This window comes from Puma concolor, chromosome D1 (assembly GCF_028749965.1).
Source record: "Puma concolor isolate L17-30 chromosome D1, mPumCon1.1.hap2, whole genome shotgun sequence".
Lineage (NCBI taxonomy): Eukaryota > Metazoa > Chordata > Mammalia > Carnivora > Felidae > Puma > Puma concolor.
In genome coordinates, this window is record NC_141676.1 from 48,860,998 (window position 1) to 48,876,650 (window position 15,653).

General features: G+C 46.9%; 1 protein-coding gene across 8 annotated transcripts in view; it reads right to left on the minus strand.

Annotated features, from left to right (window-relative positions):
- Nucleotides 1-1,884: 1,884 nt before the first annotated feature.
- AMPD3 (adenosine monophosphate deaminase 3) overlaps nt 1,885-15,653 on the minus strand; it is a 60,335-nt gene continuing 46,566 nt past the window's right edge. For all 8 annotated transcript variants that reach the window (XM_086677986.1, XM_086677993.1, XM_086677991.1 and 5 more), the window contains exons 7-15: nt 15,194-15,388; nt 13,773-13,904; nt 13,077-13,240; nt 12,194-12,320; nt 9,327-9,490; nt 8,082-8,202; nt 6,732-6,905; nt 4,770-4,880; nt 1,885-3,730 (exon numbers count right to left, since the gene is read on the minus strand). In XM_086677986.1, coding sequence (XP_086534112.1) covers nt 3,554-3,730; nt 4,770-4,880; nt 6,732-6,905; nt 8,082-8,202; nt 9,327-9,490; nt 12,194-12,320; nt 13,077-13,240; nt 13,773-13,904; nt 15,194-15,388 — 1,365 coding nt within the window. In that variant the 3' untranslated portion in view covers nt 1,885-3,553. The remainder of the gene's footprint in view (nt 3,731-4,769; nt 4,881-6,731; nt 6,906-8,081; nt 8,203-9,326; nt 9,491-12,193; nt 12,321-13,076; nt 13,241-13,772; nt 13,905-15,193; nt 15,389-15,653) is intronic.

Consider the following 15,653-nt stretch of genomic DNA (forward strand, 5'->3'; position numbering starts at 1 on the left):
TGTCTATCGAGGAATAAGAAAACTGCTTGGAGATTAGGGAAGTCAGCTGATCACTCCCATTTATGATGGGCAGCACAATGACAATATAATATACATAGCTGACAACAGATTTTCATTTGTTCTCATGTCTTATTTACCCTGTTGGACAGAAAAAAGATAAAATACTATAGTGTTTTTTTTGTGGTTCTTGTAAAATCATTTCCAAAGTTAAAGAGTATAATTAGAAAAGCATGTTAGAATCTTAGTGCTGAGAAGAGGAAAGCCATTTATAAGAAGGAATGGCAGTTTATATTTCAATTTACTGATGTACAGCATCCTGGAGAAGTACACATTTTGGTACCAAAAGACATAAGCCTCCTCAGAGATACATTTTGATAATCTTGCAACTGTTTATAGTCTTACTCTCTGGCATCCTCGATCTTTCTGATAAAATACTTATTTAAAGGTTGAGGATTTTTAAATTCCAAGCAACTATGTTTTTCTGATTAGTATTCCTTTCATTGTAGTTAGTTACCCTTGTTCTTTATAACAGTCATAGTTCAGGTATTGTGTGCTTAGGTGTATTACCAATATATCTCCTTCAATCATGTGTATAAATCCAAAAAAAGATGAATATTCCAGTGGAGGACTCAGAAACAAGTAAAGAGAAAGCCAGAGAGATGTGCTTTCAACTCTGCTTTAATCCAAGATAAAAGGAAGTAAAGGCCCAGGACTCACCTTGGTACATACCAACCCAGGAGCTGTGATTGGTTTTCATGTGGCAAAGAGCAATGTTATTGATCATCTCAACAATGCAGTTTGGAGTGACACATACATGAACTTGAGGCTTTTATAGTAAGGGATAACCTGCTTCGAAATTTGTTCTTTTACAAACATGGGCTAGTATACAATAGCCTTTGATTCCACCTGTGAACACAAAAGAAAGTAGGGATTCATCCCCCACCCACCCCACGCCCCTGCAAAAGGCCAAAGCCAATTAGGTACAGTGATGAGATAAAAGAGCAAAGCGCTACCGAAAAAGGTGTCTGAAAAGTTTGCAGGACAGGTAAAATCGAATACATGGTGGCTGAACAGACTAAAGTAATATCCAGGCAAAGGGAACATGTGTGGTTTTACTCAGGAACTGTAACAGGCCAGAAGTTAGAGAAAAAAGATAGCAAAGGTCCACCTTCTGGGTCTAGTGAGCTTCAGTTTAAAATTTTTGAGTATTCATTATAAACGTCATCTATGTCTGAGTCTTAGTAAAAGATAAATTGGTAGTTGTTACTTATAACTTTTCATGATGCCCAATCTTTTTTTAAAATTGTTTTTATTTCAGTACAGTTGACACACAAGGCTACATTAGTTTTGGGTGTACAACATAGTGATTCAACTTCTCTGTATGTTATGCTGTGCTCACCACACGTGTAACTACCATCTGTTACCGTACAGTGCTATTACAATATCATTGACTTATTTCCGATGCTGTGCATTTTATTCCTGTGACTTATTCCATAACTGGAAGCTTGTGTCTACCACTCCTCTTCCTGTGTTACCCATGCTCCCACCCCATTCCCTCTGGCAACCATCAGTTTGTTCTCTATTTATAGGTCTGATTCTGCTTTTTGTTTCTTCATTTGTTTTGCTTTATTTAAAATTTTTTTTTTCCAACGTTTATTTATTTTTAGGACAGAGAGAGACAGAGCATGAACGGGGGAGGGGCAGAGAGAGAGGGAGACACAGAATCGGAAACAGGCTCCAGGCTCTGAGCCATCAGCCCAAGGCCTGACGCGGGGCTCGAACTCCCGGACCGCGAGATCGTGACCTGGCTGAAGTCGGACGCTTAACCGACTGCGCCACCCAGGCGCCCCATGTTTTGCTTTAAATAGTATTAACTTGAAATAGTTTTAAATTATTGAGACATTTATTTAATAATTAAAAACAAATACTTGGTACAGATAAAATGACAATTAAAAACTGTACAATAATTGCTGAGTTAGGACAAATGTATACAAATGGGGCCTTTTCAAAAATAATCAATGTGTAAAATAAATACTGGGTTTTCAGTTAGTTTCATCATTAGCTGGAAGATAGCATACATGTCTGCCTAATAAAAAGACTACATTTATTGTTCCATATGCTGAGTTAATCGGTAGAGGGGATAAGCATTATAAAGTCACAGGACAAGACCATCTAAAGTCAAATAAGCATCTTCACAGGCAAAAATAGAGTTCTTCTAAGTCTATAATAATTTAGAAAGGCTTGTCATCATCTGCATTTGCCCACAGAAATAGGTCCTTGAGCAGCTTGTTGCATACTTGGAGCACATATCCTTAAAAAATTGCCAAAAGAGAAATTCATTCAGTTATTCAATGTACATTTATTGAGCACCTACTATGTACCAGGCACTAGTAACACAGATGAAGAGTACATTGGTAAAGCTTAAATTCAGTTTGGTCTTAAAAATAATTTCTATCTGGCCCCTGGGACCACTTATATCTTCTAAAGAAGTCTGCATGTTAGGTAAGGGAGAAATTTCACCTTAAAAAAATGCACAGGTTACACTGGTAAAATTTAACATCTGTGAGGCCTAATGGAACAGTGGGGAAAAGGACTGGATTAGGAGGAGTAGGGAAAGTAGTTCTGGTCCTATTACTTATTAGCTGTGTGACCTTAAGCAAATTTCACCTCTCTGGCCCTAACTTTTCATAAGTAAAATGGTAATTGGGCTATAGTCCAAATATTAGAACCAAAAGGAACAGGGATCATCTAATCCTATGTTTTCCAAAGTCTGTAGTTCAAATGAAAATATGTAGAAGCCCCAGTGTAAAAGTGATGAAAGAGTTGCTTTGAAGAAAGCGGCATCCAGAACCTCACTCCCCCTGCCCTCCCCCTCCTCCTGAAGTGGTCCAGGAGGGGGGGCATTCACAGAACATTTGAGAACTACTCATCTAGTCCAAACCCGTACTTTTCAGATGAGAAAACCAAGACACAGAACAGAAGCGATTGGTTCAATGTGCATATGTGGCTTCCTAAATAGGAGGGCTTAATTTATGAATTAAGAAATTCATAAAAAATGCAAATTGTCAAGAAGGAAATTTTCTATTTTGATTCTCTCAAAGTAGTTCCTTTATGAAAGGGAGCTTTGAAATTGATTTTGTTTAAGGCAGCCAGCCAGAGGCTGAAATGAACAACTACCAACTAGCCTGCAGGGTCTATAGAGGATTTTGGCAGAAAACCACACAGACCTCATGTCAGTAGGCACTGGACCTTGCAAGATCCTGGCCCCAACAATGCAAGCACTAGCTGTTTCAAGAGACATATTTGGAAAATTAGGAATGAGTACAGACAAGTGTCCAGCTCCCAGATCCCCAAGGAGGAGTCACCATCTACTACTCAGAAATACTAACAGAAGTGGGCATGTTAGATCTTAAAGTGAACAGTACAACCAAAATCACTAGTCAGAGGCATCCTCTACATGGAGGACGGTCCTAGTTTGATATCTTGACCACTGTTAATCGCAGCAAACTTGAAATTAAACCAGAAAGTTAAAATGCATTGTCCACTGCTGGACCTATTTGGTCAGAGCTGTGATCTCTTCTGATTTCATGGCATCAGACAGGAAGCTGAGCTCATTGCATAAGGTCTCGTATCGGAACGCCATCCGGATCTGAGCAACATTTGTCTTTCGGATATCATTTCCTTCAGGTCCTTCTTTATAATAATTTTGTCCCAGAAACTTTTGCTTCTCCTGTGGAACCAGAGAAGTACAAATGAAACCATATACCTTAGGTTTATTTTCTATATCCCCACAGCAGCTTTGACATTAGCCACACCAAATCAAACCAGTCCCCTGAAGCTGGTCCTTCACCAAGACGTCGTTCCCCACAGGGTTCTTAAAAATTCCTGCTGGCCCATGTGCTCGAGCATGTCACCCTGATGCCCACATTCATTCCCTTCATTTCTGACTATGCTTTCCTTGACCACAAGAAAAAGATAAGACCTCCAGGAGCTGCTGGCAATGAAGAAGGCAAGATGAAGGCATGAAGACTCTCAGTCCCTCCTGAGAGCTGACAGGGGCAAACAGTCTTAGGAAGCGGGTCTGCACAATTGAATCGTGAACATTTAGCTCTTCTCTGCATCAGCATCCAATAAGAGCAGCACCGATGCGGCTTCTTCCTGTACCAGTGACACCACCCCAGGGAGGTACCCAGGAGCCTAAGACACCACATAGAGAAATGGTTCTCAACCCTGTCTCCACATCAGAATCACCTAGGGAACTATAAAAAAAATTACCGATGTCCAGGTCCCATCCCTACAATGTTTTATTCAGTGTAGGTACTATTGACTATCCAAAAAATACTGAGTGCCTACTATGTGCCAGGGACTATTCTACGCCCTAGGGATATAATGCTGAACAAAACCGTCTAATGGAACTTACATTCTGGAAGGAAAGACGGGAAAACACATAACTACATATTACAATGTCAGTAGTAATAAATGTTATGAAGAAAAACAGATTAAAGGGCTGGAGAATGATGGCAAGTGTGTGGCTGTGGTAGAATGGTGATCAGGGAGGGCCTCTCGGAGGAGGTCACGTTTGAGGTGTGAAAGGGTGAAAGAGCAGCCTTGAAAATTCAGGGGTCTCCCCTAGAGAGTTTCAGCGTTCACCCTGCTTGTCATCTTCACGGATCTCAGAGCCTAGAAAGTGCCTAACATGCAGCAGGCACCCATTGTATGTGTGTTGAAGGGACAAGAGGGACAGAAGGCAGTGCCATCACACACCATACCTGATGGGAGAGGCCACTCTGCAGCACGCTGTTCCTGGCGATTTCACACAGGTCACACGTGCTCAGCTTCCACACTTGAGCGGCAATTGCATATTCTTCCATAAGTGCTTCCTAGATCCGCCCCCCCAAAAAGCAAATATATGAGATGGTAGGATATCCATTTCAATCCTTCACATATTCCCAAAGCTAGAAACATCAGACAGACATTGCAGATCGAATTTTTCTTTAATGTCTGCCACCTGGAAAACCAAACAACATTCCCATCCCCTTAAATTATGAACTCGTAAGATCATCTTTGGTGAATTCTCAGGTTTCCAAAGAGAGAGATGTCAAAGAAGCCCTACACGTTGATTTGTTGGCCGGCACATGTTTGAAGCCCTGTGTCAAGTCATGCGGATGCCAGCCTCTGTTCCACTGTGACAATCACCCTGGGCGTGTACATGTTTAGTACCTGCTCTGTAGCTTTGCTTTTTATTTCACATCACTTTCTTCAGATTGCCCCAAAATAAAAGTGAATCTGAATAAAGTATTAAGAGCAAAGCTGGAACATGAAATAAGAATGAGAAATGACCAAGTAGTGAGACAGTAATCCCAAAGGGATTTGGGTTTGAGCTGTGCTTTCTGCCTTATCTCCTAGGATGTGAAATGTCTACCATTGATCATAAGCTCTCCCATTAGTGCTCGGACACCCCCACTGCCTCTGTAACCTAGAGCAGCAGTTCTCAAAATGTGATCCAAGGTCCTGAAGGCCTTTTGAAAGGTCATCCCTCTTCCAACTATGTACCTTTGTGAGGGAAGATTTTCTTCATATACTTTGATAAAAAAAACAAGGCATCACAACCGATTGAATGCAGATGCAGATGTAAGAATCCTGCTGTCTTCTATTAAACCAGACATTAAGGGGATTTGCAAAAATGTAAAATAATGCCATTCTTGATGCCATTTTTTTTTTTTTTTTTTTTTTTTTGCTTTTGGACAATATGACTAGTTTCCATAAAAATGGCTATTTATGTTAACATTTGGTAGGTTTGTTAATGTTACTTTTTAAGTATGTATTTATTTTGGGAGATGGAGAATGAGCAGGGGAGGGGCAGAGAGAGAGAGAGAGAGAATCCCAAGCAGGCTCCACACTGTCTGTGCAGAGCCCAATACAGGGCTCAATCCCACGAATGGTGAGACCATGGTCTGAGCTGAAATCAAGAGTTAGATGCTTAACCAACTGAGCTACCCCCAGACACACACAACCTTGTTAATGTTAGTTTTAAGTGAGTTAATATTTTTCAATTTCAAATTAGTTTCTAACACACTTAAATATCACTAGATATAGCTTATGTAATCAACAGCTTTCTGAGGGCCTTTAATTCTTAAAGCTTATAAAGGGGTCCTGAGACCAAAAACTTGGAGAGCCTGTCCTAGAAGACTCAGGCATTTATGTTTTTACTAATCAATGGCTGGTCCCCATGCATGATATTGCCTTTCCCTTCCTCTTTCCTGGCCCTACAGATCCAGAGTAGAATAATAATAATTAATAATAATAATAATAGTATTAAAATGTTAACTAACATTTTGAATACATGCTATATTCAGACACTCTGTTAGACTCTGGTTCATTATCTTAATGGATCCTCACAATAAAGCAGAGGTAGACATAGAGACAATTTCATCCCTATTTTACAGATGAAGAGGAATAAGATAGAGATCAAGTAACTTTACCAACATCATGGAGATAGTAAATGCCAAAGAAAGGGAAAATGGAGAAGGCAAAAAAATAAAATTGTGCCTTCATGGGTTCAAGGACTCCAAAGACAGGGCTCCTGGAAGAAACACTTTTTGCTCCCCAGGAGCTTATCTCTTGCCTTCACTGGGCACCAACCCCACCCCAAAAGCAGAACTGAGTGTGTTCTCCGGTGTGTGCAGTTGGGAGGGCAGACCAGGGCTGGCTGGGGCACCTAACATCCTCACCTTTGTATAGTGGAACTGCATGGGGTCATCAGTGGAGAGAGAAACATGGAGTCCCTTGTGCAGGAATTCCCTCAGAGGGTTTTTGGAATATTCAAGGAACAGACTGTTGTTGCTAAGAGGAGACATGGCAATGGGGATCTGAGCAAGGTAGTAGAGATACTGCAACACCGGACTCTGCAAAAGAACCACCAAACTCAGGTGACAAGCACCAGAGAAGGGAGGGAAGGAGCATTCATCAGTGGAAACCAGGTCTGGCTACTGTCTGTGTAACAGAGCTCCCTGAAGCCAACAGACCCAGATCCCCACCTCCCCTTCCCCACCTCTATGTTCATCTGATACATCACATGCCCCTCTCCTCCTGGGCTGCCCTCCACCTACTGTTGGAGCTCGCCCTCTTGGCTCCAGACAAGGCACAGCTCAGGGCAAGAAGGCAGCTGCAAGGCTCCAAACTGACCCCAGGCTACATACTCTGCTCCCCTCCCCCAGGTACTGCCCCCAGTGGGTCAGCCCAGGAGATGCTGGGCTTTTGTTATGTTGCTTTGACCACAAACATCCAGGATGAGTCTGTAAACGCTCTGGCTCCTCCGAGATGGGAAGGGGCAGACCTGACTAGGCTAGAGTGGTTTTCTGATGTAACACCCTCCGCCCACGGAATTGTGACACACAATTAGACCTCCCCAGGACACAAGAGGCACCAGAGGAGCTTGAGCAAACATCTTTCTTATGGAAGTGATCCAAAATATGGAGAAGACCAAATGGGCAGAGTTCGTGGTTGTTATTATTTACACAAGCAAAAATTTGATAGACTCTGTCGAATAATCAGAGACTAGCTGAATCAATTATAGACCATCCAAGTGGTGGGCCATCCTTCCAACAGCCTTTAGGATGAGGAGCATAAATGTTGCAGCACAGAAAAATGCTTGTTATATAAAGTTAAAGGACAAAGTAGAACCAAAACAAAAAAAAATCTGTGCTCATAATAAGCACATTAGAAATCTGCTCTGGTAAAAAAAAAAAAAAAAAAAAATGAGAATTAGAAATCCGAAAAAGCTAATAATGGCTATTTCTTTTAAAGTAATAGCAATAATGTTTGTTTTTTCCATTTCAACATCTTTTGGAAGATCCAAATTGCAATATGTTTGATTATATTCTTTTCATAATTAAATATGATAAATATGAAACCAAGATGACTACAGACAGCCCAACCCAGAAAAAGGCGCCAGCCTTTTAACATCACTGGCCAGAGCCTCCCAGAGGGCAGACAGGAGCCCAAGCGATCCCACTCCTCCCCAGGGGAGCCCATGGCAGGACCATCATTGCAGGGCAGGTTTCCGTGAGTGGTCTGGTTACCTTCTTGAGGAGTAGCCCATGGGAAATGTTGTCAGCAGTCAGGAACGCAGACACCAGGTGGGTGATGGAGCCAGACTCTCCACAGTGAGGCCGGAACAAGAAAGTGCTCAGGCCTCGTTCCCTGCAGAAGTGAGGCTCTTAGTCAGTAAGGACCCCTAGTCCACTGTACGTAGGGCCACACAGGCCTACGTGTACTCCTAGCTCAGGACCTACTCCAGGGAAGACAGTCACCGGTGGGAGAGTCAACACAGCTGACACAGGGCACTCTGGAAACTACCACCCCACCCTCCAAAATACAGAGAGCCAGGTCCAGTGATCTTCAGAACCAAAAGATGCCATCTCTGGGGAACAGAAAGGGGAACCTAGTGGTACAAAGAGAACTTGCTGTGTCCACTACTGACCTTCCCCTCTTTACCACATCTTGTAGCCTAGATTCACAGACCTTCAGAGCAGCAAAGGCCATGTGAAACCATGGAGTCCAACCACTTTGTCATAAAAATGGGCAAACCCAGAGGGTGGAGTCAGGCATTCAAAACCCCTGGGCAGGTCAGCTAGAGCTAGAACTTAAGCCCCTCCCTCCAGCAGCTCAGCCTGGACTGCCCCACCCCAACATCAGGCCATCTCCTCTCAATCATGGTCCATCCAAAACCTCCACAGGCTGCACTGGCTTAGGCTGAGCTAGAGAGGCCCCATGGCCCAGCAGGGGCAGGAGGGAGGCTAGACCTGCAAGGGGGTGGGGATGAACAGCTCAGTGTCTGCTGCTCTGGGCACCCAACTCCCGCCTTACGTGCCCTGTGTGTGTGAGCACTGGTGGGAGCCTGTGCAGATAAGATAGTGATGTGAGCTCCACGAGGGCATGGATTTAGTCTACTTTGTTCTCTGTTAGATGTCTAGTGCCTGGGACAGTGCCTGTCACATACAGTAATCGGTTGCATGGATAGATGCATGTGTGCACACTGTTGGTGTGGTGGAAAGAACATGCGTGTGTGTTGGCATGTCCCATGTCTGTATCATATCAGGGATGAACAGATACACGCATAGCTCTTGGTGGGTATATGTATGCACACATGTGTGTACGGGCATAAAGTCTGGCTGTGTTGTACGATCATGTCTGCGGCATAGCAGCATGCCTGCATGTGTGCATGGTTCTGTGAATACTGTGACCTGTGTTGTGTGCTGGGGCATGACCCCGGGTGTGAGGTGTGAGGGCACACAGACGTGTGTGCAGGGGCTGGGCTCACCCACCTGCGGAGGTTGTTGAGCACCATGATGTTGGCATACATGTAGTACAGGTAGTAGCTGTAGGGCGGGTTCTGCTCACTGGTCCAGATGTCTGGGTTGGGGCTCTTGTCTGAGAACATGTGGTCGCTGTGCTTGGATTCATCATCCACGCTGTCAAACCCTGTCACCTGGGCAGGAGGAGGGGTCCTGCATCAAACTGAGGCAGATGAGCTGCCAAAGGCCTTGGGGGCCAAGCCTCCCAGGTTCATCCGTCAGCTGGGGACCCCATAGCCTAACTGAGGCCACATTCCTCCCAGGGATCGGAAGTGGGGACGATGCCATAACCTGTCCCTCTGTGGCTTCTAAAAGTAGCCAGAAGGCCAGACTGGAGAGTGCGAAGCCCTAGTGTGGTAGTGGTGATGGTAAGAGGGGAAACTCAGACTGGACCAGCCACACCCACCACCCATCCCTCTGCTGTGCCAAGGAGAAGGCCAACACTGCAGGGTAGCTAGCAGAAATTGCCATCAGCAGCAGTGACAACAGCTGTGAGGGGGAATGGGACAGGCCAACTATACGGCAGGCCCTATGCACTTACCACATATCAGCTAATATAACACTCAGAGCCATCCTGTGAGGGAGGGCTTGACTATGAACAAACCAGACCCAAAACGCTTAGGGAGCTTGCCCACGCAAGACAACCAGTCTCTGAACCTAAATGGACTCTGGGTCTGGTCTCTGGGGCTGTGAGTGGAGGATGCCCCTGCAATGTACCAGGTGAGGTCACAGGAAACCAGTCTCAGTGCCTTACAAACAGGTCAAGGTGGGCCCCATCCAGGAGGGCCCCTTGGAGGGTGAGCTGTGGTTCCCAGGAGGGAAGTGCTCTGCCCCCCAACTCCTCCCTGGGAACTTCCCTCTGAGCTTCCTGTCTTTCCACAGTAGCTGCACCTCAGCTGAGACCCAAATTTTGCCCCTGGGGGCACCACCCTGGTCACTGGCTGCCTGGTCACCTGTTCCCAGTCCCTGACCAAACATGTACCTACAGAAGATACAGCCTCTCGGCCAGCACAAAGGAGCAGTTCTGCTAACGCATCTCCCCCACTTTTACTCAGCCGCAACAGCACTTTGGAAGGAGCCTCTGAATGACTCCACCTTGCTCCACAACTGGCCCAAACTGGGGAGTCCTGGCCAGGTCTGCCAGCCTCTGCCATTCCTATATGGGCAGTAGGTGCCCAGAGGAGCAAGGGACCATGAGGGTCCTTGCGGAATCTTCCCTGTCATAGAAACACGTGTCAAAAGCAATGACATGGCTGCCACCACAGCTCCCAGCATGGCCTGGATGGGTCTGGGGGCCAGGGAGGCCCTTGAGCCCTGCTCTGTACTCACTAGCCCTGTGCCTTACCTGAACTCTCCAGGGCCTGACATGGAGGTAACAACAGTCCCTCTTCTCAGCTTTGTATTCAACAGATGGAGGGCCTCAAGCACAAAATATGTCCAATCCCCAACTCCTCCTCCTCCCCAAGCGTGCTCTTCCCCCACTTCTAGTGACCTCTGAAGGCACAGGGTCCACTCTCCCACAAAGCCGGGCACTGGGGAGGCACCCTAGATTCTTCCTCTGGGCTCACCTTCAGGCTTTGCCCAGGTCCTGTCGATGCTGCAACCATGCCCACCGCATGCCCAGAAGCCCTGGCCTGCCATCTGCATATGCCTCACTTTTCCTACTTGGGAGGCACTACAGCATGAGGGTAATAACACCTACTGGGGAATCAGACACCTGGATATGAATTCCAGTTCTACCACTTTTGAGCCTCATGTGATTTCCTCATATGTAGATTGGAGCAAGTAGCTTCACTGGGCTGAATTAAATGAGACAATCCGTGGAAGCATTAACAGTGCTTCATACAGCAAGCATGTAATAATTCTGCCCAGCATGAACACCAACAAAATGACGTGGAGTCAGGTAATCATGAAGCTGAAGCAAAACCATGTCATGGTGTGGATCACTGGGCAGGCAGCAAACACTCATAACTGTGAGCTGTTCTGCTGGTGCAAGTCCCCGGCATCTGTCTCTACTGCTGGAGCAGGCCCCCTGGCTCTCATCTTGCCCCTTTCCCCCCACCTTTAGCTACCGTCTGTTCCCGGCCTTTCTCCATACAACAGCCAGCATGGTGTTTGTCTAAAACATAAATTCAATGACGTCCTTCAGCCTGCCCAAACATTTCCTAGCAGCCCCCTACACACACACACAGAGACCCCATCCATCACTCCTTCCCACACCCCCAGCTCTCCAGAACCTCTGCCTCCCTCCCTGTCAGACCCCCAGAACCTCCATGGGGTACTGAACTTGCTTCTCACTGTCTACAGCCATCTCCATTCTGGGAACCCAGAGGGAGGGATCAAGGCCTGCCCCACTTATACCCTTTCTGGTTAACTTCTCCTCTATCCCTTCTTCCCCTCTCCCATAACTAGCCAGATAAATGCATGTTGTCGGGCTTGTGTACTCAACCAGACAAGACGTGAGGACCATTGTTATGAGGTAAAAGCAAGAGCACTGATTGTCTACATTTCTAAAGACCTGGGGGTGCTGCTGGGCGCTTCTGGGGACAGAATCCAGTCTTTCCACCACCACCCAGCCAGGAACCGACTCTTCAGTCTTTCCCCACTGCTGTCTTCCTGGCACCCCATCCACATCCCAGGGCTGCCCCTGAGGAGAAGGGGACTTCCCCTACCCGGAGCAAACTCATTATTTTGGAAATTCAGTTTCTTGGGATTGGCCACCCCTGCCTGGGGCACAGAGTGACAGGATCTGAGAAGGGAAGCCTGACCCAACCCACTTGGAAGTTTCTCTTCCCTTCACCACTGGGCACATCACCTGAAGCACCACCCACACTTACATATTTGAGGAAAAGATGAAGCTCTCGGTGATCCTGGGGGTTGATTGTGGCCTCAAAAAGGGGCAGGAAGATATTCTCCAGCATCTTCCCAAAGCTTGGCAGCAGCTTCTTTGACCTAAATATGTCACTGGGGGGAAGCAGAGACTTGCTGATTAAAGTGAACCTACCAGCCCTGTTGGTCTGTGGGAGAGCAACCCCATCGCTTCCTCAGGCCACTTGTGTTTCCATCTAAACACCCGGAGTAGAGTCAGAGATGTGGCTTGAACACAGGTCCTTCCCCTCCTCTCCAACTCCCAGCAAGTTCTGCAATGCTAGGCATTGGTCAACGCCCACCCATGCCCATCAGAGAGCTTTTCCAAGCTAGAGGCCATGCTGGAGTGGGGTGCTGGGACTCAGGCTGACCAAAGGTCTGAGAGATGAGTTCTCAAATTTCTTGGTTCTCAAATTTCTCCTCCACTGAGTTGAGTTCCCTTAAACCACATATCCCGGCCCACGCAGGGACCATGAGCCCCACATTGGCCAGATGGAAGAAGACAGTGGTCATCTGAGTCCTAGCCATGGAAATCCAGTGCCAGCAACGCCACCATCAAGTTACTCATACCCAGGGGCTCATGCAAAAGGATAATCCACCCTCAAACCCCATTGAGAATATGGGTAGTAGTTCCTGCTAGGTTTTGCACAGGCTTGTTCTTCAAAGAATGAGTTTAAGTGTCACAAGGACAACTTTGCCAACCACCCCCGCACTATGGGAAAATCCCTAGGGAGGAGAGGCCCAAGCTGGCACCAGAACCGGCCCCACCAGCAATAGTACAGACTCAGCAGCCCATGAGGGACAGGCTGTGTCCCCAGAGGGCATGGGCAGACAGTGGGCCACCTCACTTACTAGATCCGGGGCACCTGGATGATCCAGCGCATGTTGGGTGAGTAGACCTTGTGCTGGATGAACCAGCGGGCCAGTTTGGGCCACTCCTTGGGATTGCGGCCATAGATGGACAGCCGTGGCTCTGAGTACTGGTACTTGCTCTCCTCCAGCTCCCTGGCCACCTCCTAGCACCAAGAAGAGCTCAGGTCAGCCCAAGAGCACCCCAGCTGCTGGACCCTGCAGCTCCCTCACCACCTGCTCCCAGGCTGGGAAGGCCTAATCTACATCCCCTCGCTGCCATGTAACTACTCCTCCACCTCAGTAGAGGCTCCTTCCTGGGGCAGGGGAAGGCTGTGGTCTGCACAGTCACATGTCTAACCAGGCCAGGCAGCAGAAGCCCCTCCAAATGGAGCTACACTGCCCCAAATCCAGACTGCAGACAGGGCAGTGAGCCTGGCTGCTGTGAGCACTGGTGGATACCCTCCCTTCCTCTGGCGTGCATTCAGCACCTGCAGCACCAGTGTGCCCATGCTCGGGAGCTGGCAGCCTGGGCCACCTCACAGGGCTCCTAGGTGCCTGTGCCTTGCCTGAGCTGGATGGTGGATTGATGGGGATTCGGGGAGGGGAAAACAGGAGGCTATGCAGCGCCCCCACCCTCTGCAGGTAGATGCTGTCAGGTATCGGAAGAGGGCTTGGAGAGGCCCAGGGCTCACTCGCCTTGACCATCCGAGCAAAGTACTCTCCTCCCAGGTAGTTTTCAGTTTTCAAATATAGGTCGCGCAGCTCACTGGCCCCGACAGGGTTGTATTTGGAGTTGAACTTGTCAAAGCGATGGAATGTCTGCCGGCCCTGGAGAGAAGAGACCACCAGGCAGATCACCACATTGTTCTGTAGCCACCATACACATTTCTCTCTCCAGGCCTTTACAAGGGGGTCTTATGTGCAGCCATGCTGATGGCTATCTTCTATGTCAGCTCTTGCATGAAATCTTGGAAAGTCCTGGGGCCAGGATGTGTCTCCTCACTCAGTCAGCCCCGGGGTCCTGTACTGAGGCCCTCTGTGAAGGATCAAGGCATCTCGTGCTCCAAGAAACCACGGCTAGGAGCATCACTGGCTGAGTGAGCAGAAAACACCAGACTACTAACCAATCAGTAATAAAGGGTGTCTATTACTGCTTCGACTTCATCAGGCACTTTCTCCACATTACTTCATTCAGTGTTTTATTTGTTTTACTAAGATTTTTTTATTGTGGTAAAAGATACATAACACAAAATTTATCATCTTAACCGTTTTTTAAGTGTGCAGTTCAACTGTCTATCTTGTAAAACTAAAACTTTATACCCATTAAACAATAACTCCCCATGACCCCTTCCTCCTGGTTGCCCCTGGTAACCACCCCTCTCTCTCTATGAATTTGCCTATTCCACGTACCTCATATGAATAAACCATATACCCACTGTCCTTTTGTGTCTGGCTTTTCTGACTTAGCATGTTTTCGAGGTTCACCTGTGTTGTAGCAGGTATCGGTACTTCATTCCTTTTTAGGACTGCAGAATATTCCATTGTGTGTATCTATCACATCTTGTTTATCCATTCATCTACTGATGGACACTTGGGTCATTTCCACCTACTGGTTGTTGTGAATAGTGCTGCTATATAAGCTCTGGTGTGCAAGTATCTGTTTTAGTCCCTGCTTTCAATTCTTTTGGGTATATTCCTAGAAGTGGAATTGCTGGAATATAATAGTAATTCTGCATTTAACTTTTTGAGGAAACTCCACACTGTCTTCTATAGCAGCTGCACCATCATTTAGAATTTTAATAACTTCGTAATATCAACAAGGCACATTTCATAAACAAGGAAATGAAAGCTTAAGTGACCTGCTTAAGGGCACACAACTCCTAACTGGCAGAAGGAGAATTAGAAAGGGGACCTGTCTGACTCCAGTCACACTCTTTTTTCCGACCCCATGGCCCTGCTATTCCCTGAGGCCAAACTACCTCTTATATCTCCTATGGCTAGAAGAGAAAGAGCTGCTTACACCGCCAGCCTCTCTCCAGGCACAACCATGGCTTCCTTCCAGCAGGTTGAGTCCCCAACCAGGATGGCTTGAGGCACTAGGGCAGAACCTCACTCACCGCATGGACATCCAGTGAATCGACAGTGAGATCATATGGGTCCATGTGCAAGCTGTCGAACACCTGCCGCAGGGTGATCTTCCGGCCCCGCTTCTCGGCCACAGTCCTGTCAGGCTCTGTCTTGTACGTGTGCTTGATAAAGCGCAGCAAGTGCTTCTGGTTCATGCAGGCAGCTGCGTGGATGTGTGTGTCCACCTGCAACATGGTGCCCACAAGCCATGAGCCAGGCCACCTCCCCTGGCCACAAGAATTGGGGTGTCCAACCCTCAAAGTGGACGGCAAAACCTCAGTATCCATGGCCCTACTAATGCCTGAATCTACACCCCTCCCCCCAGTTTCTCCTCTAGGCTTTGAAACTGGTCCTCCCCCTAGTTTTGCTGCTCAATTCACCTCATTATAGCATCCAAAGATCTTTTTAAAATGTGTCTGGCCATTCCCCAGCTAACAAAACCATCAATGG